This window comes from Cherax quadricarinatus, chromosome 2, assembly GCF_038502225.1.
Source record: "Cherax quadricarinatus isolate ZL_2023a chromosome 2, ASM3850222v1, whole genome shotgun sequence".
Taxonomy (NCBI): Eukaryota; Metazoa; Arthropoda; class Malacostraca; order Decapoda; family Parastacidae; genus Cherax; species Cherax quadricarinatus.
Genome location: NC_091293.1, coordinates 81,711,010 through 81,738,618, shown reverse-complemented (window position 1 = coordinate 81,738,618; position 27,609 = coordinate 81,711,010). Strand labels below are relative to the sequence as shown.

Below are 27,609 nucleotides of genomic sequence, written 5' to 3'. Positions count from 1 at the left end.
CTCACTTGAGGGTCACAAACTGTGGTGCTTCACGAGTGTTCTCACTTGAGGGTCACAAACTGTGGTGCTTCACGAGTGCTCTCACTTGAGGGTCACAAACTGTGGCGCTTCACGAGTGTTCTCACTTGAGGGTCACAAACTGTGGCGCTTCACGAGTGTTCACACTTGAGGGTCACAAACTGTGGTGCTTCACGAGTGTTCACACTTGAGGGTCACAAACTGTGGTGCTGCTTCACGAGTGTTCACACTTGAGGGTCACAAACTGTGGTGCTTCACGAGTGCTCTCACTTGAGGGTCACAAACTGTGGCGCTTCACGAGTGTTCTCACTTGAGGGTCACAAACTGTGGCGCTTCACGAGTGTTCTCACTTGAGGGTCACAAACTGTGGTGCTTCACGAGTGTTCTCACTTGAGGGTCACAAACTGTGGTGCTTCACGAGTGTTCTCACTTGAGGGTCACAAACTGTGGTGCTTCACGAGTGTTCGCACTTGAGGGTCACAAAATCCCTACTATAGGATTATCTGTCTCTCTGAGAGATCAACATCTAGTTATATTTATTCTTAAAATAAGTGTGTCAGTTTTGAAGCATCAATTCTGTTCTTTGTTATTTATTAATGTCATGATCATCTGCATAATTAAGGAACAATTATGTGCATCAAGGTCATTCAAAATATAATGCATGTAATTAGATTTATTAACAATACTTATTAAAAAACACGAAACATACGTGATAAATAATTTAGCTCCGAGGAAGTGATTTTACTGTTTGAGTTATAAGCATCTAGAATATACTCCACCAGATAATCTTGGTATATTTAGGAAGATAAAAAATAAATCGGCTGCTATTGGAGTTTGCAGTACTTAAAGTAACAGATTTCTTCTTAACATTATGGGCAAGATACATATTTCTATTTTATATTCCCAATTAACCTTCAGTTACTGTCTTAATCATGCAAGTTCACTGCATCTTTCTCAGGCTGGTGTCAGCGGCATCAAGTCAAACCCTCAAAGTTTCTGTAGGACGTCACAGCTGGACCTGTATCAGCAACTTCACAGTTGTCACCATTCAGAGAGAGAAGTGGAGAGTCTTAAGGCTACTGGATCTGGATATGGCGGAGGTCGTGCTCGGTTCCTTGTACGTGAGGGGGACTGTGACCTTAGTTGTTGTGATGAAGAAGAGGAAGAACAACGGTCGTTAAGTGACGTACACACGGTAACCTTTCTCATTATATTCCAGAATGACTCATTAATTATTAAAGGTTCTTGCTTATACATATTCCAATATTTATAGACGGCGTCACCATAGTTAAGTGATTTCCTACGAAAATTTGTCGGTATTGTTTATCTAGATAATAAGTTACCTACCTGAAGTGTATCTCGTAATTAATATCAACTTAGTGTGAGGAGTGACGTACTGGCGGAGATGGAGTCGAACAAGACTTGATCAGGTGTGAGTTGCTTTGTCAGAGCTGTAATATTATGTCACAGGTAACCAAATTGCTAAAATCTCTAGTAAGGCTGATGCATGCAGGGGATGAGATGAAAAGCTGTAAGCCTTCTCCCTGAAAGCTGGCTGCCTTGGATTAACGTCTAGCGCAAGCTGGACACCAAGGTATTGGTCCAGTGTGGTGAGAATGGTAAAGCACTGCGTACCTTGTTCCAAGATTCGTAGGTTCGAGTCTCCTTCGGCCAGAGATCAGTGTTTGTGTATATTTCGCCTGCTCTTGCGAATTTCTTGCATGTGTATATATATATATATATATATATATATATATATATATATATATATATATATATATATATATATATAGTGGAAGTGGAACAGAATTCTTCCTCCGTATGCCATGCGTGTCGTAAGAGTCGACTAAAATGCCGGGCGCAAGGGGCTAGTAGCCCCTTCTCCTGTATATATTACTAATTGTAAAAGGAGAAATTTTTGTTTTTCCTTTTGGGCCACCCTGCCTCGGTGGGATACTGCCTGTGTGTTGAAAGAAAGATTATATATATATATATATATATATATATATATATATATATATATATATATATATATATATATATATATATATATATATATATGTGTGTGTGTGTGTGTGTGACTTGTGTTATACATTGAAGTTGTATTAATAAAATATTTTTATCGACAGGCAACACCTCAGATTAAGAGAAGATCTCTATGTGTGCTGCTGATGGAGAAGATGAAGCTGCGCTCACAAACTGTTATTAGCAGCTTTGCCAGGTAATACAACGATTATTACGCGGTAAAACAATATTTAACATTTGTAAATGGATTTATCACAGGAGAAATAACTTCTGGGATGTTCATGGTTCAAGTTTTGGAATTGCATTCACTCTGTGGAATAATGATTTCCCAGACATCCTCGTACTTTGTTATTCAGTGTGATAATGACACAGACAACGAGACTTCACCCGATATTTTGATCAACTGTAAGAAAAATAAATGAAGACGCGCTTTATTAAATGTCTTTCTAACTTCTACAGATTTCAGTATCATGAATTTGTTCTTACTACTTTGTTTTTTAATATTTTCTTTTAAAATTTCTTCGTATTTGCCTGGTAATTCTTTTCGCCTGGATACTCGCCGTGTGAAGCGAGAGCTTTAACTACCAGGCCACGGGCGACCGTAAGTCATGGACGACATGACTGTCCTGGCGTCCAGTCTCCAAGCTTGATATTACAACTTTAATAATATCGCTTCTGTAGGTCCTCCTCAGAGAAGAAGACTCAGAAGTGACTGACTTGTTGACTGTCTCCCCACCTGCAGTTATCCATTTACTGTATTAACAGTTACAGTCTTCCCATAATGGTTTTATTAGGTGATAACAGTTACAGTCTTCCCATTATGGTTATACCTGGTGATAACAGTTACACTTTTCCTTAATGGTTATACTAGGTAACAACAGTTACAATCATCTCTTTACGGATGCACTAAGCTGAAACACATTTTCGTGACTCACACTTCGAAGTGATTTAACTTTGGGGAATTATTGCTGGTAGGTCATAGGTGAGTATGATACTGGTGGGAGGTGACACTCATCCAGGGTTCTTGAAGAACTTAAGGACGGGTAAGGTCGCCAACACCACCTGCTCCCTTGATCATGCTTGCAAGTGATCCGACCTCCCGTACCCAATTTCAGACCTTATCTGAAGGGTATCTGAAGAATGCTTCCTGGATTCAGCGTCCCCCTTGGACCGATCATAGACCAGGCCTCCCGTGGATCAGGGCCTGATCAACCAAGCTGTTACAGCTGGCCGCACGCAGTGCAGCGTACGAACCACAGCCCAGCTAGTCAGAAAATATCTCGAGTTTGCCTCTCCTTTGCATATTTCCTGAGCCAATGATCTAATTCTCCTGCGGTACTTACTGGTGTTGGTATCGTCTTCCAGCGCTTCTCGTTAGTCATGATTTATTTGGTCACAATTGATGGTCTGAATGAATAAATTTATTGAATTCGCTCTCATAAGTGAGCTATTATCTGTCCTAGACGACTGTGCACGAAGGTCTGAACCTTAAATCATGTGGTCTGAGATTAAAGTCGTTGACACCGTCACGTCCCGGACCAGGTCCTTAGTGTTGGTGAATATGAAGTCGGCTTAACATAGGATATAAAAACAATAGTAAAATGGCACCTACGGTACAAAATCTAATAGAAAACAGAGTAAATGAGAATCATAAACCAAGAAAATGGAAGGAAATAACAAAAATAGTCCACCACCTTGGAGCCTTGTTGGACTGGAGGCGCAGCCAGTGGCCACCCATGGCCCTCCAGAATTACAACTACTGATGCCAATAACAAAATCCCCCCAACAAACACAGAATACAACCTCGTTCATATTTGCTAATATACAGGGCCTTAAGCCATCCACCAACAACAAAATACCTTTTATCAGTGGACTTCTAGTGGAGTCTAATGCAATGCTTGCAGCCTTCACAGAGACTCACACAAAAGATCACTTTGACAGTGAAATATGGATAAGTGGTTACAACCTTTTTAGATGCGACAGAAAAAACAGGCAACAAGGGGGGCTTGGCCTGTATGTCAAAGAGTCCCTTATCTGCACGGAGTTGCTGAACACCACAAATGAGGTAGTTGAAGTTCTATCAATAAAGATCGAGAACCAAAACCTAGTCATTGTGGTTGTATACAAGCCACCAGATGCAACCTCACAACAGTTCAAGGAACAGCTACTGAAAATCGATTACTGTTTGGAAAACCTTCCAGCTCCATCCCCAAACATCTTACTGCTTGGTGATTTCAACCTAAGGCATACAAAATGGAAAAATGTAGCAAATAATGTTATAGCTGAAACAATCCCCGGAGGTAGCGCAGATGAAAGGTCTCACACACATGAGCTACTAAGTCTCTGCGAAAAACACACCTTAAGCCAGCAGATAGTGGAGCCAACAAGACTAGAAAACACACTTGACCTTATCTTCACAAATAATGAGGACCTGATAAGAGACATAAGAATATCAAAAACAACTAATTCCGATCACAATCTAATCGAAGTCCAGACGTACATGCATAGGGGTCCTGAACAGCAGAATGCATGTACCGGTGAAGGTGTCTTCACAAAATACAATTTCAACAACAAGAACATCAACTGGGACCAGGTAAACCATGTCCTAAACGAAACATGTTGGGAAGATGTCTTAAATGACATGGACCCAAACCAGTGCCTTGAAAGGATCAACTTCCTGGTAGCCGAAGCATGTTCTAGGCATATTCCCCTAAGAAAGAAGAAGAGCAGGAGTAAACTGGAGAGAAAAAGACGCTCCCTCTACAGAAGACGACGAAGAGTCACTGATCTCCTCAGGAGTGCTAGAATATCTGATACACGAAAGGAGGCGCTGACCAGGGAAGTGGAAACTATCGAACTTAAGCTAAATGACTCTTACAGGAACCAGGAGAGGCAGGAGGAGCTTAAAGCTATTAGTGAAATTGAAAGAAATTCAAAATATTTCTTTTCATATGCCAAAAACAAGGCAAATACCACATCTAGTATCGGGCCCTTACTCAGACAGGATGGGACTTACACAGACGACAACAAGGAAATGAGTGAAATATTGAAATCCCAGTACGACTCTGTGTTTAGTGAACCACTAATCGGTCTGAGGATCGACGACCCAAATGATTTCTTCATGAATGAGCCTCAAAACTCCATAAATGTATGCCAGATTTCCGACATTACCCTAACTCCGATAGATTTCGAAAAAGCCATTGACAACATGCCTATGCACTCAGCCCCGGGCCCAGACTCGTGGAACTCTGTTTTCATTAAGAACTGCAAGAAACCCCTCTTGCGTGCCCTAAGTACACTATGGAGGAGGAGCTTGGACATGGGTGAGATTCCACAGTCACTTAAAACAACGGATATAGCCCCGCTCCATAAAGGTGGCAGCAAAGCATTAGCTAAGAACTATAGACCAATAGCTCTGACGTCCCACATCATAAAAATCTTTGAAAGAGTGCTAAGAAGCAGGATTGCAAATCACCTGGATTCCCAAAATCTGCACAATCCAGGGCAACATGGGTTCAGGGCAGGTCGCTCCTGCCTCTCACAACTACTGGATCACTATGACATGGCCTTGGATGCACTGGAAGAAAATCAGAATGCAGATGTAATATACACAGACTTTGCAAAAGCATTTGACAAATGCGATCATGGTGTAATAGCCCATAAAATACGTGCTAAAGGAATAACTGGGAAAGTGGGGAGATGGATCTTCAACTTCCTAACAAATCGAACACAAAGAGTAGTGGTCAACAGAGTTAAATCGGAGGCTGCCATAGTGAAGAGCTCTGTTCCACAAGGCACAGTACTCGCCCCCATCTTATTCCTTATCCTCATATCAGACATAAACAGAGATATACACCACAGCACCGTATCATCCTTTGCGGATGATACTAGGATCTGCATGAGGCTGTCATCTGCTGAGGATGCGGTTAACCTCCAAGAAGATATAAACAAAGTTTTCCAGTGGGCAACGGTAAACAATATGATGTTCAATGAGGACAAATTCCAACTACTCCGTTATGGAAAACTGGAGGAGATAATAACTAGAACAGAGTATACTACTGACTCCGGCCATACAATAGAGCGGAAAAATAATGTAAGGGACCTGGGAGTAGTAATGTCTGAGGATCTCACTTTCAAGGATCACAACAGTGCCACGATCGCACGTGCAAAGAAAATGATAGGATGGATAATGAGAACTTTCAAAACGAGAGATGCCAAGCCCATGATGATCCTTTTCAAATCACTTGTTCTCTCTAGGCTGGAATACTGCTGTACATTAACATCTCCATACAAAGCAGGTGAAATCGCAGATCTAGAGAGTGTACAGAGATCCTTTACTGCACGTATAAGTTCTGTCAAGCACCTTAACTACTGGGAACGCTTGAAAGCACTTGACTTGTACTCGTTGGAACGCAGGAGGGAGAGATATATCATAATCTACACTTGGAAAATCTTGGAAGGAATGGTCCCAAATCTGCACACAGAAATCACTCCCTACGAAAGTAAAAGACTGGGCAGGCGATGCAAAATGCCGCCAATAAAAAGTAGGGGCGCCATTGGTACACTAAGAGAAAACACCATAAGTGTCCGGGGCCCAAAACTGTTCAACAGCCTCCCATCAAGCATTAGGGGAATTGCCAATAAACCCCTGGCTGCCTTCAAGAGAGAGCTGGACAGATACCTAAAGTCAGTGCCGGATCAGCCGGGCTGTGGCTCGTACGTCGGACTGCGTGCGGCCAGCAGTAACAGCCTAGTTGATCAGGCCCTGATCCATCGGGAGGCCTGGTCGTGGACCGGGCCGCGGGGGCGTTGATCCCCGGAATAACCTCCAGGTAACCTCCAGGTAGCAGTGAAAGTTTGAAGCCTGTCCGCATAGACATTTTCAATTTATCGCACGGAAACCTTGAATAACGTAAGGGAAAGAAATAATATCTGACATCTATTATTTACTAAGTGTCGATAGACAGTAAGTTAATTAAGAATATAAATCTCATTCTTCCGCTACAGAGGACAATTATATCATGATTTTAATATTTTTACAGAAAATCGACGAACCATCCTCTGTTTGATGTGAGGTTCTGGCTGATGGACTTCGCTGTCTTCTTCGCAATGTTGGGAACTCTATGTCTCTACATTATTTATAAAGATTTTGCAGACTACATGGGTCTAGGAGACTATTATTCAATAGCTCTTTCTGGTATTGGTATTGGAGATCTTTGTGGTCGAATGTTTACGGGTTTCTTAATGAATATGGAGGTAAGTTGCCCACTTTTTTTTGTTCGAGATAATTTTAAATAGTTATACTTTGCAAAATTTGGTAGATATGAAATAAAATGACTATATTTTTGTAAATGACTAGGAATATATGTATTATTATTAAAGATTAGCCGGTATTCTCCCGGCCCGGGCCTTTTCCAAATGGTGGCCCGGCCTTGGCTCCCTCTTTAGGGAGTGTCTGAGACCTAAGTCTCCCATGGGAGGAGGCACAAGTACCTCCTCATCTTTGGGACCAACTGTCCCCAGGCCTAGCCACAAGCTAGGCCTCTCTGGTCTGCCATCCCCGCCACAAGGGGGCAAATGGGAATGACAGTCTTATGAGCTAAAGGCTCGGGCTCAGGCACCTACCCTACCCTAGAAAGGCTGGGCATGGTGTCGATCGGAATATATGTAATTCCGTAATTACGTTTGAGAATGTTTATGTTCTATTTACCGTAATCCCATTAAATTTCTGTAATATTACACGTTTTTCGTTAGGTATGATAAGTAAGCATCTGTAAGAAAAAAACTTGTAGATCTGTCTATGTTTTTAAAAGAATAAGGACAACGGTACAGTTTATCATGTTTCACTGAGAGACAAAATCATAAATATTTACGGTAGGGTATAAATATTTGAGTCTAATATCATATTCATTTAATGTTTGATGTGGACGAACAATTTCATTCTCCAGAGATGGATAATAACTTGATACTGATCCTTATTAGAAACATCAATGTTTCATGGCATAATTTTACCAGGATTACTTTTGTGGCCATAAAGTTTCGTTTTAAGTATTTTTAATTATATTAGAAGGTCGAGACAAAGATGACGATGATTGATTTTCTCATCTGTGATTGTGATTTTTTTAAATTTGCATATCAAGGTTGTCGCTGAGAGTAGATGCTTTATTTCCAATACAGTATTGTATTGGGAAATACATCTACGTTGGTTTACCTTTGTGTTTTTAATACAATAAGTAGATTTGTGAGTGCTCACATTAGTAATTATTATTATTCTTATTATGACTTTCTGTTATTGTATGTTTTTTACAATATTCATGGGAAGGGCTAATGACATGTCATACAACTCATGGGGAATGGGAAGTAATCACCTTACGGCTCTAATTCCTTTGATCAAGAGCCCTTCACCACCCTCTTGATGGGCCACTGCAGTACATGTAATCAGAGTGTACAGCGCTACACATGCAGTGCAGTACAATACTGTGAGTGAAACTCATATTAAAACAGTCTTGAATTTTCGTGATTACTATGAATGAAAGAACGCTTCAAGTGCAGCATTTTGCTTTAGTATGGAACACATACTGATTCTTGATGCTGATGTTACTGGCTATGCTTCAGTGTTATTGATTCACAAAAATTGTACCCTGACAGTCAAAAAAATTGCTTTGTTACAGTGGATCGACTCTGTGTTTGCGTATGGGATGGCACTGCTCTTGTGTGCAGTGGTGGTAGTTGGTCACATGTTCATCACGACCAGCACTCAGCTATTGGTACTGACTGGAATCTTTGGATTCCTTTATGGTGGCCAAAATGTTCTTATCGCTGTTGCTCCGTCCATGGTGTTCGGCAGAGAGAAACTCATAACTGTCTTTGGACATATTCTCTTCCTTGGAGGCATCGGTGCTCTAATTGGAGCACCCATTGCTGGTAAGAGTTACTTGGAGTAGAAATTATAGTGTTTTGTGCTTAGTTTACTACTCAGAATTAATTTCATTACTTGTTTCAGATGCAACTCTTTCCCAAATTATTCGTGTTAATGCTTTAGGTTTGATCCTGTGATCTTCGGTTATGTTACCAGGCAAATAGAAACCTCGTAGGTCTGTCTGGCGCTCAGCAGACGGAGGATCGAGGCTCCACACGTCTTGAGCTGAATGACTCTACACGGGTTTTGCTCTGAATGTTATTGCTGTTCTTACTGCTGAACAGCGGTTTAGTGCCGATGAAGGTAGCGTAGGTAGCAATGATACGGCCGTGGACTAGTTTGGCTTTAATTGGGTAGGAGTGAGTACACAACGGGCAGTGTGAGGGAGTGACCGCAAGCCAGTCCGTGGAGGGGGAGCACTTGTGTCTATCAAGAGGGTCGGCCTAGGAGAGAGGGCCGGTGGGCTCAGCCTCCCACTGACGTGGGTGAGCCTACAGAGGGCAGCACCTAAAATGCCGCGAAATATGAACTAAGCTGGCAGACAGCAGGGACTGTCTGCGCAGACAGTACAGGCTGTCTACATGAACATGAATTATTAAAATTAATATTCCATATTATTCACAGTTGGCTATTCTTAATTTTTCATCTTATTAATTTATATAAACTATTTATATATCATAAAGCAGTATTTCATACATTATAAAGTATAGGCAAAACATATTACGAAATTACAAATAATTTCACAAAAACGAAACCAAGAAAGAAAGAAAATGCAGATGTCTTAAGCAACAGTTCGATACAAACAATTCGTTGGTGTATTGATCCCCATGAAACAACTCGTTTCTTAGTTGTGGCCGCCTGTACATTAAGCCAAAGGTCAGTCTACTACAAAACGCATCTATCAGGCCAGGAGCCCATCTTCTAGCCTGGCACGGTGCCCAGCGGCCTGCTGGAAAAAGCTTGTTTCTGCCTGGTGCAGTGATATAAAAATCACTTCTGAGCTCAGAACACACAGGAGGAAATTGAAAATAGATTTAATCCATGTTTGAGGGTCACTGACGTGCCCGGCTGGGAGAAACATGGCTTGTAAACAAGGCTGCCCAGCTTATGTGGCATCTGTGATGGCCGAGTGGTCTACACAGCTGCCTGGGAATCTTGTCCGTCCCAGTAGCAGTATCGAACCCTGCTGACCGCGATCTTTCTCTGTATATATCCATATATATATATATATATATATATATATATATATATATATATATATATATATATATATATATATATATATATATATATATATATATATATATATATATATGCAGTGGAACCTCAAATATCGAACTTTCTTTGGTCCAGAAGGCTGTTCGAGTGCCTTTACCGAATGAATTTATTCCCATGAGGAATAATGTAAATTAGGTTAGTCCATTTCAGACCCTCAAAAATACACTTATAAAAGCACTTACAAAAATACACTTACATAATTGGTTGTGTTGGGAGCAGTTCGATTTTTGAGGTTCCACTGTACATATATATTATGGGGAATCAAATTCAAAATGGGAATTGATGCAGTTACTTTTTGCTGATGATACTGTGCTTATGGGAGATTCTAAAGAAAAATTGCGAAGGTTAGTGGATTAGTTTGGGAATGTGTGAAGGTAGAAAGTTGAAAGCGAACATAGAAAAGAGTAAGGTGATGAGAGTATCAAATGATTTAGATAAAGAAAAATTGGATATCAAATTGGGGAAGAGGAGTATGGAAGAAGTGAATGTTTTCAGATACTTGGGAGTTGACGTGTCGGCGCATGGATTTATGAAGGATGAGGTTAATCATAGAATTGATGAGGGAAAAAAGGTGCGTTGAGGTATATGTGGAGTCAAAAAACGTTATCTATGGAGGCAAAGAAGGGAATGTATGAAAGTATAGTAGTACCAACACTCTTATATGGATATGAAGCTTGGGTGGTAAATGCAGCAGCGAGGAGACGGTTGGAGGCAGTGGAGATGTCCTGTCTAAGGGCAATGTGTGGTGTAAATATTATGCAGAAAATTCGGAATGTGGGAATTAGGAAAAGGTGTGGAGTTAATAAAAGCATTAGTCAGAGGGCAGAAGATGGGTTGTTGACGTGGTTTGGTCATTTAGAGAGAATGGATCAAAGTAGAATGACATGGAAAGCATATAAATCTGTAGGGGAAGAAGGAGAGGTAGGGGTCGTCCTCGAAAGGGATGGAGAGAGGGGCTAAAGGAGGTTTTGTGGGCGAGGGGCTTGGATTTCCAGCAAGCGTGCATGAGCGTGTTAGATAGGAGTGAATGGAGACGAATGGTACTTGGGACCTGACGAGCTGTTGGAGTGTGAGCAGGGTAATATTTAGTGAAGGGATTCAGGGAAACCGGTTATTTTCATATAGTCGGACTTGAGTCCTGGAAATGGGAAGTACAATGCCTGCACTTTAAAGGAGGGGTTTGGGATATTGGCAGTTTGGAGGGATATGTTGTGTATCTTTATACGTATATGCTTCTAAACTGTTGTATTCTGAGCACCTCTGCAAAAACAGTGATAATGTGTGAGGTGAAAGTGTTGAATGATGATGAAAGTATTTTCTTTTTGGGGATTTTCTTTCTTTTTTGGGTCACCCTGCCTCGGTGGGAGACGGCCGACTTGTTAAAAAAAAAAAATTTATATATATATATAATATATATATATATATATATATATATATATATATATATATATATATATATATATATATATATATCGTAGTAATAAAGATTATTCTTAGTCTTTATTTATTTATTTATTTATTTATTTATAATTTGAGCACACATACAGAGGTACAAAAAAATACAGATAAGAGCAGCATGCCAAAGCCACTTATACTATGCATAGCATTACGGGCTGGCTTAAAATTAACTTAAGATTAACTAAGCAATGATGAAATCAGTGAAAAACATTAATGTAAACAGATTACTATAAAGCACAAGTGAGTATTACAAAGACAGGTCATATGGTTGCATGCATTGTTGTAAATTCAGTAGAATGGAGTATTCTGTTAGGTAGTGTATTTAAAAAATAATAAAGTTAGATTGGGTTTTAGGTTTAACATTTATGTGATATAATTGTGAGAAACATTTAAGATATACAATTTATAAGGTTCAGTTATTCAGTATTTATTTGGTTTTGGGTGAGTAAGTGATCTTTGAGAAGAGACTTGAATTTATAAACAGGTAGTGTTTCTTTTATATTTACAGGTAATGAATTCCAGATTTTAGGGCCTTTTATGTGCATTGAGTTTTTGCATAGCGTGAGATGGACACGAGGAATATCAAAGAGTGATCTGTGCCTTGTGTTATGGTCATGTGTTCTGTTGAGGTTGGCAAGGAGATGTTTGAGGGGAGGGTTAATATCAGAGTTGAGTGTTCTATGTATGTAATAGGTGCAGTAATAAGTATGGATGTTTTGTATGGTGAGTAGGTTGAGTGTATTGAATATTGGTGGAGTGTGCTGCCTGTAGTGAGAATTTGTTATCATTCTAACTGCAGCCTTTTGTTGGGTAATTAGTGGTCTGAGATGGTTACTTGTTGTTGAGCCCCATGCACAAATTCCATAGGTGAGATAGGGGTAAATAAGAGAGTGATATAGGGCCAGGAGGGCTGACTGTGGAGCATAGTACCGTATCTTCGATAGTATGCCTACAGTCTTGGAAATTTTCTTAGAAATTTGTTGTATATGTGTATGAAATTTGAGTCTATTATCAAGGTGGATTCCTAAGAATTTTCCCTCTGTTAGCTTTGTGATAGGTGATCCGTTTATCATTATGTTAAGAGGGACATCTGTAGCTCTGTTACCAAACTGAATGAAGTAGGTTTTGTCAATGTTTAGTGTAAGTTTGTTAGTACTCATCCAGGTAGATATTTTCTGTAATTCGGTATTTACAGTATTGGCTAGCGTGACTGGGCTCGGGTGGGAGAAGACGTATGTTGTGTCATCAGCAAATAGTGTGGGTTTGAGTAATTGCGAAGCATTTGGTAGGTCATTTATGTATAGGAGAAAGAGAAGAGGGCCAAGGACACTTCCCTGTGGGACACCAACTGTAATTGGTTGTGCAGAAGAGTTTGCCCCATTTGCGTACACATATTGGCTTCTGTTGCTGAGGTATGACTTGAGGTAGTTGAGGGAGTGCCCTCTTATACCATAGTGTGACAATTTTACGTGGAGCAAGTCATGGTCAACTGTATCAAAAGCTTTACGTAAGTCAATGAAGATCCCCAGTGGGACTTCTTTTTTCTCTATTGCAGTGTATATATGTTCTAGCATGTGTATAATAGCATCATTAGTATTTTTATTAGGCCTGAATCCAAATTGGCAGGGGTTGAGTATGTTTTGGGAGATAAGGTAGGAGTAGATTCGTTTATGAATTAATTTTTCGAAGATTTTTGAGAGAGGGTGTAAGTTGGATATTGGCCTATAGTTATTCAACTCTGTTTGGTCTCCTCCTTTGTGGATCGGGGTGACCCTTGCTATTTTGAGTACTGTAGGGAAGGTGGAGGATTCAATGGATTTGTTAAAGAGTGTTGCAATGATTGGTGATAGCACTTGTGACACTTTTTTGTATATAAAGGGTGGTAAGGTATTTAAATCTCCTGCCTTGTTTTTTAGTGCGTTGATAATAAGGGAGACTTCGTATGGGTTAGTCGGAGCTAGGAACAGTGTGTTCGGGTAGTTGCCGGTGAGGTAGTCATTTGGTGGGGTATCTGAGCTTGGGATTTTATTGGCAAGGTTTTGTCCTATAGTGGAGAAGAAATCATTGAGTCTGTTTGCTGTTTCTGTTGGTGGGAGTTGGGGTTCATCTGATTTTGCTAATTTTATTTCGCTATTTCGTGATATCTTTTTTGTTCCCAGAATTTCTGATAGGGTTTTCCAGGTCTTTTTTATATCACCTCGTAAGTTGGATAATCTGTTCTCATAATACAATTTTTTTGCCCTTCTTATCAGGCTGGTTAGGATTGACGAGTAACGTTTTGTTTGGTCTCTGGTTATGTGACCCATTCTGTACTGTTTTTCATATTGGTGTTTTGTATTTATGGATTTGAGAATGCTGGGTGTTAGCCAGGGACTGTTCAGTCTCTTAGCTGTCATCTGCTTAGTTTTTTTAGGGCAGTGCTTGTTATAGAGGTATTGGGTCTTTTTTAGAAAATTATTAATACATTCGTCAATATCTGTATTGATTTCTAGCTCAGTGTGCCAGTCAATGTTTGCTACTGCTGTTGTGAAGTTATTAATGGCTGCCTCATTGTGAAGTCTGAAGGTGACTTTAGTAGTGTCTTGGGGTAATTTACCAAGAGTTGTTATGAGGAAAGTAGGGTAGTGGTCTGTGGTATTATCTGTAATTATGCCTGATTTTAAAGGGGATATGGTGTTGGTCCAGATGTGGTCAAGTAGGGAAACACTAGTCTCTGTAACTCTTGTAGGTTTTGTTACTGTTGGTAGCAACATACAGTTACTCATTGTGTTTGTGAATTCAGTAACGTGTGGGTCCTGGTCTTGCAGGAGATTTATATTGAAGTCACCTGAGAGTAGTAAGTGATCTTTGTTCATGCGTGCATCAGTTATCATACTTCCTAGGTTTTGACTAAATTGGCTAATGTTTGACTGTGGAACTCTGTAGATGTTTATCAATGTGAGAGGTTTTTGTAGGTATTTGGATTTGAATTTGGCTATTATATATTCCCCATGTTCATCTCTTGTGCAAGTATTAGTGATACATTCTAGTTGGTCTGAGTAGTATATGGCTGTGCCACCCCCTTGTTGGTCTGGCCTACAGTTGTGTATGGCTGTGTAACCAGGAATGGCATAGACATCTGTACTATCAGGCTTTAGCCAGGTTTCAGTTAGTGTAATGATGGACATATTGGCATGTAAGGAATTTAGTAATGCTATGAGGTCATCGTAATGCTTGCTTAAAGATCTGATATTGTAGTTAAAGATAGTTATGTTGTTGTTGGCACTGAGAAGTGCCTTTGATTGTTCTGCAGTGTAGTAATTACAGTAACTGTTTGATTCATTTAAGATAAGATAAGATTTCGTTCGGATTTTTAACCCCGGAGGGTTAGCCACCCAGGATAACCCAAGAAAGTCAGTGCGTCATCGAGGACTGTCTAACTTATTTCCATTGGGGTCCTTAATCTTGTCCCCCAGGATGCGACCCACACCAGTCGACTAACACCCAGGTACCTATTTGCTGCTAGGTGAACAGGACAACAGGTGTAAGGAAACGTGTCGAAATGTTTCCACCCGCCGGGAATCGAACCCGGGCCCTCCGTGTGTGAAGCGGGAGCTTTAGCCACCAGGCCACCAGGCCACCGAGGTTGGTATCAGGATCAATGCTTGTAATCATAAGATTTGTAGTGAATCTATAGGTAGAATTAAGTATAAAACAGAGTAAATAGTCTTAAGCTAAAAAAAATAGCACCTGAATTATTTAACAAATGTAAAATAATGAGCTAAGGTATTTTTTTTTTTTTTTAAGCTAAAATAAAGGAGACAATATAAAAGGGACTAGTACAAATAAAGTGATGATCAAATAATGGAGCTTGGGAATATGATAGTAGGTAGTACTATAAAATAAATGAGTTTTGGAATATAATGGCAAAATTGTGAACTTGTTCTACTTTAGCACCTGAGAATAGCACCTTGATTATTTTAACAATTGTGAATGTATAAACTAGGGTAGTTATATAAAGCTAAAATAAAGGAGAAAATATATAAGGGACTAAAATTAAGTAATGGTAAACAAAGTTAAATGGACAGATGGTCACTATGAAATAATATTGGTTTAGGAGTAAGATCTGATTTGTAATATTAGATAAATTGAGCAGTTTATTGCACAATAAAAGTAAAAAAAATGAGGTAGTTGGTACTAGCTAGCAAAAGATAGTTTTGGTACTTGCAAAAAAGTAATTGGAATATACACTAATTGCATACACAATAAAAAGTGACTAAAAAACAAGTAGTGATAAACAAAATTAAATGGACAGGTAAGAAAAATGAATATTATTAATTTGGAGTAAGATTTGACTTGTAATTTAAAATTATGAGCAATTAATAGCAGTAAGAAAGAAGTATAGAGTATTGGAGGTAGTTGGCATTAGCTAGTGATGAAAAATAATAAAAATAATAATGTACAATATAATAGTAACGTACACTATATGCACCACACGTATATATGTATTAAGGGCACTTATCTAATCTGTTACAGAAATGTCAGCTTTTCTAAGGAAGGTAGAGAAATCATGTTCGTTTGAGATGGTATATTGTTGTCCTGTTGATGTTTTCCTATTATTTTCCCATCTCGCGTGAAACACTGATGTATTTTGTTTTCCTGTTTAAGTTTTCTCAGCCTGAACAGAAGGTTTTGACGTTTTCTTAGTGTCAAGTAAGGAATATTGTAAATTAAGTCTTATTATTATTAGCAATAAAGATACATGGCAACTCTCAATGTTGTAAGATGGGGAAAAAGAAATGTAAACACGTCAGTTGTTTATACACAGGACGAGCTCACGTACACACATACATACAACAAACCGGCCTTATCCCACCAAGGCAGGGTGACCACTGAGGCAGGGTGACCACTGAGGCAGGGTGACCACTGAGGCAGGGTGACCACCGAGGCAGGGTGACCACTGAGGCAGGGTGACCAACCAAGTTAGGTAGAGCAACCAAGTTAGGTAGAGCAACCAAGTTAGGTAGAGCAACCAAGTTAAGTAGAGCAACCAAGTTAGCTAGAACAACCAAGTTAGCTAGAACAACCAAGTTAGCTAGAACAACCAAGTTAGCTAGAACAACCAAGTTAGTTGGAACAACCAAGTTAGGTTTCACCAGCTGCAATTGATTCCGAGTGTTTGCTCCTTCCCGTCCAGTCTGGGCTGTTAACCCGTCCAGTCTGGGCTGTTAACTGACTTGTCTTCTTTACCTCCTGTTTATCTTCCTTTAACGTGCGTCTTTTAACATTATTCCCCTATATACAAATAAGTAAAACCAATTAGTTTTTCTTCGGCTGTATCAGTTTGCTCGAGGAACTAACTTAACTTCAACTCTATAGAAGTCAAACTAAACAGAAATATTATTTCAGAGCAATTTTATTTTTTAATACATTTCTTTTTGCCTTTCAGGATCGATCGTGGACAGTACTGGTAGTTATGATGGTGTTGTATTGTTTTCTACCGTCAGTCTAGCATCCGGCACTTTGCTCATGTTTATATGTTATTTCATCCACCGCAAAAGATGTAATCAGCAGCCTGTGGAAAGTGTATAACCGTTAGATTAAATCTCCTAAAGAACCAGTCATGATGCAAATATTAGTGAGAGTTGTTCCAACACAGTAAGATCGTTGGAAAATCCTCGCCGGGCCACCATCTGGAAAAGACCCTGGCCGGGACAAGACCAGCGAACTTACTACAGATGTATAAATTACAATTTTGAGACTAATTAATTACTATGGAAAAAGTATTAGGTTGTCTATGTAATTACATAGTTGTAATTAGCTGTGGTATTTGAGTTAGTGAAGATTTATCCACAACTCTTGAAACCTCTTCAAACATCTCTTGCCTGATGTGATTTAGTTATTTCGTGTTGACTATTGAAGCTATGAGACTCCACACACATGCTGAGGGCACAACACCTGTCCTCAACATGTCTGAAATCGCAAACCAACTACACCTGTATGAACATTTCTACTTATTGCTTAAAGAACTCTCATTTAACTTAAGTGACTTTTCTCCCGTCACTGGTCCTCGGTAGTGTCACGGCACTGGTCCTCGGTAGTGTCACAGCACTGGTCCTCGGTAGTGTCACGGCACTGGTCCTCGGTAGTGCCACAACACTGATCCTCGATAGTGCCACGGCTTTGGACTGGTGCACGGTAGTGCCACGGCACTGGACTGGTGCCACATCCTTTAAAGAGTTCAGCTTCGACACACACGGAGGTTTGTCTTCGGCATGAATTTCCCTATACTCAGCCAACGGCTTAATTCAATCACTACCTTATTATTAACGTCAATTTAAATGGTTGAAGGTATTAGACGAAAGGAGAGAAGGATTTTCTAAAGACTAAACAGCGAGATTGTATTCCATTTATATGGCATACTAACAACTATGACTTTTGGTGCCTCGCAGCGCGTCCTAACCCATCGTCTTTCTATGTAGAGCACTCATCAATAATTCTAATTGACCAATAGAGTTAAATTACTCCTACATGTATATAGAGATACCATTTGTTATGACTGTGAAGAGAACCTGTTCTGTCGTAGGTACTGTGTCCGTGATCTGCAGACAGTTGACTTCTAATGCTGTTTTAGACGCTGAGATACTGTTCTGTCGTAGGTACTGTGTCCGTGATCTGCAGACAGTTGACTTCTAATGCTGTTTTAGACGCTGAGATACTGTTCTGTCGTAGGTACTGTGTCCGTGATCTGCAGACAGTTGACTTCTAATGCTGTTTTAGACGCTGAGATACTGTTCTGTCGTAGGTACTGTGTCCGTGATCTGCAGACAGTTGACTTCTAATGCTGTTTTAGACGCTGAGACACTGTTCTGTCGTAGGTACTGTGTCCGTGATCTGCAGACAGTTGACTTCTAATGCTGTTTTAGACGCTGAGATACTGTTCTGCTTCTCTAATAAGCCCAGTGGCTAGCCAAGCCTTGATGACCGCCTCTTCGGTCGGTACTGTAGGGATCACGAACATGAACCTCCGTGCTGGTTCACGACGGTGCTACGTGAGATGCTTCAAGCATCTCTTTATTTTTATTTATATATAACTAGTACATATTTTAAGTATTTTATTTTGTGTATTGCATGGGTTTTATTCTAGTAATTATTTTCTTTAATTCGAGGCTCTACTGCATCTAGCAGGGATTAATTTAATATATATGGAGGGTGTGAGCTGTGAGTGCGACATGTGAGTGTGAGCTGTGAGTGTGAGCTGTGAGTGCGACATGTGAGTGTGAGCTGTGACTTTGAGCTGTGAGTGTGAGCTGTGAGTGTGAGCTGTGAGTGTGAGCTATTGGCTATTGGTGACAGCAGTTCCCTGATCTGAGTATCTGATTGGTTAATTAGTTTCTTTTAAAGACAATTCTCTTTTTTTCCTTTCAACAAATTCAGTCAAATAATGATTTACAATTAGCCCTAAACTTCACCGTTTTCTTGACAGAATATAATTAAATTAGCTCAGATACTTTTTCGTTAGATAACTAATATTTTATATTTGCTACTGCTAGTTCTACTCATGAATATACAACCTTGAAAATGTGAGAAATCACGACAGCGCTTCGAATTTCACTATTTTTTCACAGTGGTTATTCTGCATGTTGTGATAACACCTGTTTACCGTGATCTTATTGCATGAATATATAACAACTCGGAAAGAAAAATTTATCATCGTGCCACCGTCTAACTCATAATTTAATGACTATTTGTGTTTTTAGAAATGTTTTGTAATATCTGTGTGGCTCCGCCGGTTACTTCCACTGGTCTCTCCTACACTGGTCTCTCCTACCCTAGACTCTCCTACACTGGTCTCTCCTACACTGGTCTCTCCTACACTGGTCTCTCCTACACTGGTCTCTCCTACACTGGTCTCTCCTACACTGGTCTCTCCTACACTGGTCTCTCCTACACTGGTCTCTCCTACACTGGTCTCTCCTACACTGGTCTCTCCTACACTGGTCTCTCCTACACTGGTCTCTCCTACACTGGTCTCTCCTACACTGGTCTCTCCTACACTGGTCTCTCCTACACTGGTCTCTCCTACACTGGTCTCTCCTACACTGGTCTCTCCTACACTGGTCTCTCCTACACTGGTCTCTCCTACACTGGTCTCTCCTACACTGGTCTCTCCTACACTGGTCTCTCCTACACTGGTCTCTCCTACACTGGTCTCTCCTACACTGGTCTCTCCTACACTGGTCTCTCCTACACTCTCTCCTACACTGGTCTCTCCTACACTGGTCTCTCCTACACTGGCCTCTCCTACACTGGTCTCTCCTACACTGGTCTCTCCTACACTGGTCTCTCCTACACTCTCTCCTACACTGGTCTCTCCTACTACTGGTCTCTCCTACCCTAGACTCTCCTACACGGGTCTCTCCTACACTGGTCTCTCCTATACTGGACTCTCCTACACTGGTCTCTCCTACACTGGTCTCTCCTACACTGGTCTCTCCTACACTGGTCTCTCCTACACTGGTCTCTCCTACACTGGTCTCTCCTACACTGGTCTCTCCTACACTGGTCTCTCCTACACTGGTCTCTCCTACACTGGTCTCTCCTACCCACTCTCCTGGTCTCTCCTACACTGGTCTCTCCTACACTGGTCTCTCCTACACTGGTCTCTCCTACACTGGTCTCTCCTACACTGGTCTCTCCTACACTGGTCTCTCCTACACTGGTCTCTCCTACACTGGTCTCTCCTACACTGGTCTCTCCTACACTGGTCTCTCCTACACTGGTCTCTCCTACACTGGTCTCTCCTACACTGGTCTCTCCTACACTGGTCTCTCCTACACTGGTCTCTCCTACACTGGTCTCTCCTACACTGGTCTCTCCTACACTGGTCTCTCCTACACTGGTCTCTCCTACACTGGTCTCTCCTACACTGGTCTCTCCTACACTGGTCTCTCCTACACTGGTCTCTCCTACACTGGTCTCTCCTACACTGGCCTCTCCTACACTGGTCTCTCCTACACTGGTCTCTCCTACACAGGTCTCTCCTACACTGGTCTCTCCTACACTGGACTCTCCTACACTGGTCTCTCCTACACTGGTCTCTCCTACACTGGTCTCTCCTACACTGGTCTCTCCTACACTGGTCTCTCCTACACTGGTCTCTCCTACACTGGACTCTCCTACACTGGTGTCTCCTACACTGGTCTCTCCTACACTGGTCTCTCCTACACTGGTCTCTCCTACACTGGTCTCTCCTACACTGGTCTCTCCTACACTGGTCTCTCCTATACTGGACTCTCCTACACTGGACTCTCCTACACTGGTCTCTCCTACACTGGTCTCTCCTACCCTAGACTCTCCTACACTGGTCTCTCCTACACTGGACTCTCCTACACTGGACTCTCCTACACTGGTCTCTCCTACACTGGTCTCTCCTACACTGGTCTCTCCTACACTGGCGTCTCCTACACTGGTCTCTCCTACATTGGTCTCTCCTACGCTGGTCTCTCCTACCCTAGACTCTCCTACACCGGTCTCTCCTACACTGGTCTCTCCTACACTGGTCTCTCCTACACTGGTCTCTCCTACACTGGTCTCTCCTACACTGGACTCTCCTACACTGGACTCTCCTACACTGGTCTCTCCTACACTGGTCTCTCCTACACTGGTCTCTCCTACACTGGTCTCTCCTACACTGGTCTCTCCTACACTGGTCTCTCCTACACTGGTCTCTCCTACACTGGTCTCTCCTACACAGGTCTCTCCTACACTGGTCTCTCCTACACTGGTCTCTCCTACACTGGTCTCTCCTACACTGGTCTCTCCTACACTGGTCTCTCCTACACTGGTCTCTCCTACACAGGTCTCTCCTACACTGGTCTCTCCTACACTGGACTCTCCTACACTGGACTCTCCTACACTGGTCTCTCCAACACTGGTCTCTCCTACACTGGTCTCTCCTACACTGGTCTCTCCTACACTGGACTCTCCTACACTGGACTCTCCTACACTGGTCTCTCCTACACTGGTCTCTCCTACACTGGTCTCTCCTACACTGGACTCTCCTACACTGGACTCTCCTACACTGGTCTCTCCTACACTGGTCTCTCCTACACTGGTCTCTCCTACACTGGTCTCTCCTACACTGGTCTCTCCTATACTGGACTCTCCTACACTGGACTCTCCTACACTGGTCTCTCCTACACTGGTCTCTCCTACCCTAGACTCTCCTACACTGGTCTCTCCTACACTGGACTCTCCTACACTGGACTCTCCTACACTGGTCTCTCCTACACTGGTCTCTCCTAAACTGGTCTCTCCTACACTGGCGTCTCCTACACTGGTCTCTCCTACATTGGTCTCTCCTACGCTCGTCTCTCCTACCCTAGACTCTCCTACACCGGTCTCTCCTACACTAGACTCTCCTACACTGGAGTCTCCTACACTGGTCTCTCCTACACTGGTCTCTCCTACACTGGTCTCTCCTACACTGGTCTCTCCTACACAGGTCTCTCCTACACTGGTCTCTCCTACACTGGTCTCTCCTACACTGGTCTCTCCTACACTGGTCTCTCCTACACAGGTCTCTCCTACACTGGTCTCTCCTACACTGGTCTCTCCTACACTGGTCTCTCCTACACTGGTCTCTCCTACACTGGTCTCTCCTACACTGGTCTCTCCTACACTGGTCTCTCCTACACTGGTCTCTCCTACACAGGTCTCTCCTGCACTGGTCTCTCCTACACTGGTCTCTCCTACACTGGTCTCTCCTACACTGGTCTCTCCTACACTGGTTTGTCCTACACTGGTCTCTCCTACACAGGTCTCTCCTACACTGGTCTCTCCTACACTGGACTCTCCTACACTGGACTCTCCTACACTGGTCTCTCCTACACTGGTCTCTCCTACACTGGTCTCTCCTACACTGGTCTCTCCTACACTGGTCTCTCCTACACTGTTCTCTCCTACACTGTTCTCTCCTACACTGGTCTCTCCTACACTGGTCTCTCCTACACTGGTCTCTCCTACACTGGTCTCTCCTACACTGGTCTCTCCTACACTGGTCTCTCCTACACTGGTCTCTCCTACACTGGTCTCTCCTACACTGGACTCTCCTACACTGGTCTCTCCTACACTGGTCTCTCCTACACTGGTCTCTCCTACACTGGTCTCTCCTACACTGGTCTCTCCTACACTGGACTCTCCTACACTGGACTCTCCTACACTGGTCTCTCCTACACTGGTCTCTCCTACACAGGTCTCTCCTACACTGGTCTCTCCTACACTGGACTCTCCTACACTGGTCTCTCCTACACTGGTCTCTCCTACACTGGTCTCTCCTACACTGGTCTCTCCTACACTGGACTCTCCTACACTGGTCTCTCCTACACTGGTCTCTCCTACACAGGTCTCTCCTACACTGGTCTCTCCTACACTGGTCTCTCCTACACTGGTCTCTCCTACACTGGTCTCTCCTACACAGGTCTCTCCTACACTGGTCTCTCCTACACTGGTCTCTCCTACACAGGTCTCTCCTACACAGGTCTCTCCTACACTGGTCTCTCCTACACTGGTCTCTCCTACACTGGTCTCTCCTACACTGGTCTCTCCTACACTGGTCTCTCCTACACTGGTCTCTCCTACACAGGTCTCTCCTACACTGGTCTCTCCTACACTGGACTCTCCTACACTGGACTCTCCTACACTGGTCTCTCCAACACTGGTCTCTCCTACACTGGTCTCTCCTACACTGGTCTCTCCTACACTGGACTCTCCTACACTGGACTCTCCTACACTGGTCTCTCCTACACTGGTCTCTCCTACACTGGTCTCTCCTACACTGGACTCTCCTACACTGGACTCTCCTACACTGGTCTCTCCTACACTGGTCTCTCCTACACTGGTCTCTCCTACACTGGTCTCTCCTACACTGGTCTCTCCTATACTGGACTCTCCTACACTGGACTCTCCTACACTGGTCTCTCCTACACAGGTCTCTCCTACACTGGTCTCTCCTACACTGGTCTCTCCTACACTGGTCTCTCCTACACTGGTCTCTCCTACACTGGTCTCTCCTACACTGGTCTCTCCTACACTGGTCTCTCCTACACAGGTCTCTCCTGCACTGGTCTCTCCTACACTGGTCTCTCCTACACTGGTCTCTCCTACACTGGTCTCTCCTACACTGGTCTCTCCTACACAGGTCTCTCCTACACTGGTCTCTCCTACACTGGACTCTCCTACACTGGACTCTCCTACACTGGTCTCTCCTACACTGGTCTCTCCTACACTGGTCTCTCCTACACTGGTCTCTCCTACACTGGTCTCTCCTACACTGTTCTGTCCTACACTGTTCTCTCCTACACTGGTCTCTCCTACACTGGTCTCTCCTACACTGGTCTCTCCTACACTGGTCTCTCCTACACTGGTCTCTCCTACACTGGTCTCTCCTACACTGGTCTCTCCTACACTGGTCTCTCCTACACTGGTCTCTCCTACACTGGACTCTCCTACACTGGTCTCTCCTACACTGGTCTCTCCTACACAGGTCTCTCCTACACTGGTCTCTCCTACACTGGTCTCTCCTACACTGGTCTCTCCTACACTGGTCTCTCCTACACAGGTCTCTCCTACACTGGTCTCTCCTGCACTGGTCTCTCCTACACAGGTCTCTCCTACACAGGTCTCTCCTACACTGGTCTCTCCTACACTGGTCTCTCCTACACTGGTCTCTCCTACACTGGTCTCTCCTACACTGGTCTCTCCTACACAGGTCTCTCCTACACAGGTCTCTCCTACACAGGTCTCTCCTACACTGGTCTCTCCTACACTGGTCTCTCCTACACAGGTCTCTCCTACACAGGTCTCTCCTACACAGGTCTCTCCTACACTGGTCTCTCCTACACTGGTCTCTCCTACACTGGTCTCTCCTACACTGGTCTCTCCTACACTGGTCTCTCCTACACAGGTCTCTCCTACACTGGTCTCTCCTACACTGGTCTCTCCTACACAGGTCTCTCCTACACAGGTCTCTCCTACACAGGTCTCTCCTACACAGGTCTCTCCTACACTGGTCTCTCCTACACTGGTCTCTCCTACACTGGTCTCTCCTACACTAGACTCTCCTACACAGGTCTCTCCTACACTGGTCTCTCCTACACTGGTCTCTCCTACACTGGTCTCTCCTACACTGGTCTCTCCTACACTGGTCTCTCCTACACTGGTCTCTCCTACACTGGTCTCTCCTACACTGGTCTCTCCTACACTGGTCTCTCCTACACTGGTCTCTCCTACACTGGACTCTCCTACACTGGTCTCTCCTACACTGGTCTCTCCTACACTGGTCTCTCCTACACTGGTCTCTCCTACACTGGTCTCTCTTACACTGGTCTCTCCAACACTGGTCTCTCCTACACTGGTCTCTCCTACACTGGTCTCTCCTACACTGGTCTCTCCTACACTAGACTCTCCTACACTGGTCTCTCCTACACTGGTCTCTCCTACACTAGACTCTCCTACACTGGTCTCTCCTACACTGGTCTCTCCTACACTGGTCTCTCCTACACTGGTCTCTCCTACACTGGTCTCTCCTACACAGGTCTCTGCTACACTGGTCTCTCCTACACTGGTCTCTCCTACACTGGTCTCTCCTACACTGGTCTCTCGTACACTGGACTCTCACTAGGCTAGGAACTTGTTCTTATATACTGTGTGTGTTGATCAGAGTTCTGTATGTTGTGATCATGCTCTTGTTTGATTTATGCCCCTTTGGCATGAGCTCTACGTCCTGATTTTTTTTGTCATTGATCATGTTTCACCTCACTAAATTATGTGGGGCTGTAGCTCCAGCTCCTGGGCTCCTCCCAATAACCATTTATCTCTCTGCATGATGTGTCTGCTAAGGAATTTTATTATATTTTGTATTATTTTCATTTAGTTAAGGAATTTGCCTCCACTAGATCTGTGCCTCAAACATTCTACTTGCTCCTCACCCTCACAATAAACAGATTATCTATGTATCTGTGGGACTTATTTAGTGTTTAGTTTCCAGTTGTGTCTTGTGTCTTGGTCCAACCTCTTTCAAACAGTCTGTCTTGTCTTACCTTAGTGATATATATGAGTATCTTGAGATCATATTTCTTCATTGCACGTCTCCATTTCAGGGGCTAGTCTAGTGGTGAACCTCTGACTCTGGAACTTCCTTTATGTTTCAGACTTGGATGTCATGGTGGTGCTACCTGTCCGATACCTGGTGTATATTATCCTAGAAATACCCTTATTGAGCTTTATGAATGTTACTAAAATTGTCTGTCGTGTACATGCTACAGACATTATCCTGTAGTCGCAGGTTTGTTGTTACGCCCAGCCCAGATTCTTTTATGCTTTTTTTCAACATTGGCATATGCCTTCCTCTGTTGTTATATAGTACGATTGTTTCCCTTTCTCTTCCACTTGGCGTCGCCTTCACCTTGGTATTGAGCTTGTATAGACGTTTGTGGAATCGTGTTTGTACCTTTTAAATGTCTTTGTGTACAATTTTGCGAACCAATTCCACTCCTTTCATAATTTCCGGCTCATCTGCCAACAAAAACATGCGAGCATCAATAACTCCAGACAAGTCACTAATTCGTATCAAGAACTGTATGGATCAGAGAGCTGATCCTTAGGGTGCACCATTTGATCCCCTTTCCCGGCTTAATGTCTTCTGTAAGCGTCTGTCAGAGACATACTTGCAATTTTTCTCTATAGAAACTCCACTAGGTTAGTGCATATTTTTTGTGGATTTATTCTTTCTACATGGTGTATTATTTTTTTTTGTCTCAGTGTCTTCAGTATTTCAGAGTAAATAAATATTAGGAATGCTGGCCAGTAGGTTACAATTATTTGTTTGTACCCCTTTCAAAATGGTGGAATTACTGGTGATGTTATGTTCCCCAGTGTCTGTTAGGTTTGTGCTTCTCCTTTTTAGTTCTGGCAGTTGTTTATTTTCCTAATATTTGCTAAACTGAACACTTGGTTTCTGGGGAAATTCCGTATAGAAGACTGCTACTATTCTGAAGACTATACATATTATTAAAATTATTATGTGTACTAGCGCGGTTTAGTTGCATACAAGGGAAGCTTGTCTATGTATATTTTAACATAGTGGTGGGGTTTATTGGAGGTATTAATGAGTACAAGGGATGAATAAATGTTGTTTATTGCATACCTGAGGTGTGGTTGAGACACACCTGAGGTGTGGTTGAGACACACCTGAGGTGTGGTTGAGACACACCTGAGGTGTGGTTGAGACACACCTGAGGTGTGGTTGAGACACACCTGAGGTGTGGCAGACACACATGAGGTGTGGCAGACACACCTGAGGTGTGGCAGACACACCTGTGGTGTGGCTGAGACACACCTGAGGTGTGGTTGAGACACACCTGAGGTGTGGCTGAGACACACCTGAGGTGTGGTAGACACACCTGTGGTGTGGCTGAGACACACACGAGGTGTGGCTGAGACACACCTGAGGTGTGGTAGACACAAATGTGGTGTGGCTGAGACACACACGAGGTGTGGCTGAGACACACCTGAGGTGTGGTTGAGACACACCTGAGGTGTGGTTGAGACACACCTGAGGTGTGGCTGAGACACACCTGAGGTGTGGCAGACACACCTGAGGTGTGGCACACACACATGAAGTGTGGCAGACACACCTGTGGTGTGGCTGAGACACACACGAGGTGTGGCTGAGACACACCTGAGGTGTGGTAGACACACACCTCGTCACTCAGAGTTACTCACTAACACACTCCACATATCACCACACAGCTAGCACTCTGTAAACAGACATTTTCTTCAGTTACGTCTTTATTGGTACAACTTTTTACCCACGAGTGGAGGATACGTTTACACTAAAGTGTGTGACCTGCCCTGACTAGGTGGGTCAT

At 42.9% G+C, this 27,609-nt stretch overlaps 1 protein-coding gene across 1 annotated transcript in view; it reads left to right on the top strand.

Annotated features, from left to right (window-relative positions):
• Positions 1-19,589, top strand: part of LOC128684411 (monocarboxylate transporter 9) — a 78,527-nt gene extending 58,938 nt beyond the window's left edge. The window contains exons 8-12 of the mRNA XM_070089745.1: positions 977-1,213; positions 2,148-2,239; positions 7,086-7,299; positions 8,715-8,967; positions 17,127-19,589. Of these exons, the coding sequence (XP_069945846.1) occupies positions 977-1,213; positions 2,148-2,239; positions 7,086-7,299; positions 8,715-8,967; positions 17,127-17,269 (939 nt within the window). The 3' untranslated portion in view covers positions 17,270-19,589. The remainder of the gene's footprint in view (positions 1-976; positions 1,214-2,147; positions 2,240-7,085; positions 7,300-8,714; positions 8,968-17,126) is intronic.
• Positions 19,590-27,609: the final 8,020 nt, after the last annotated feature.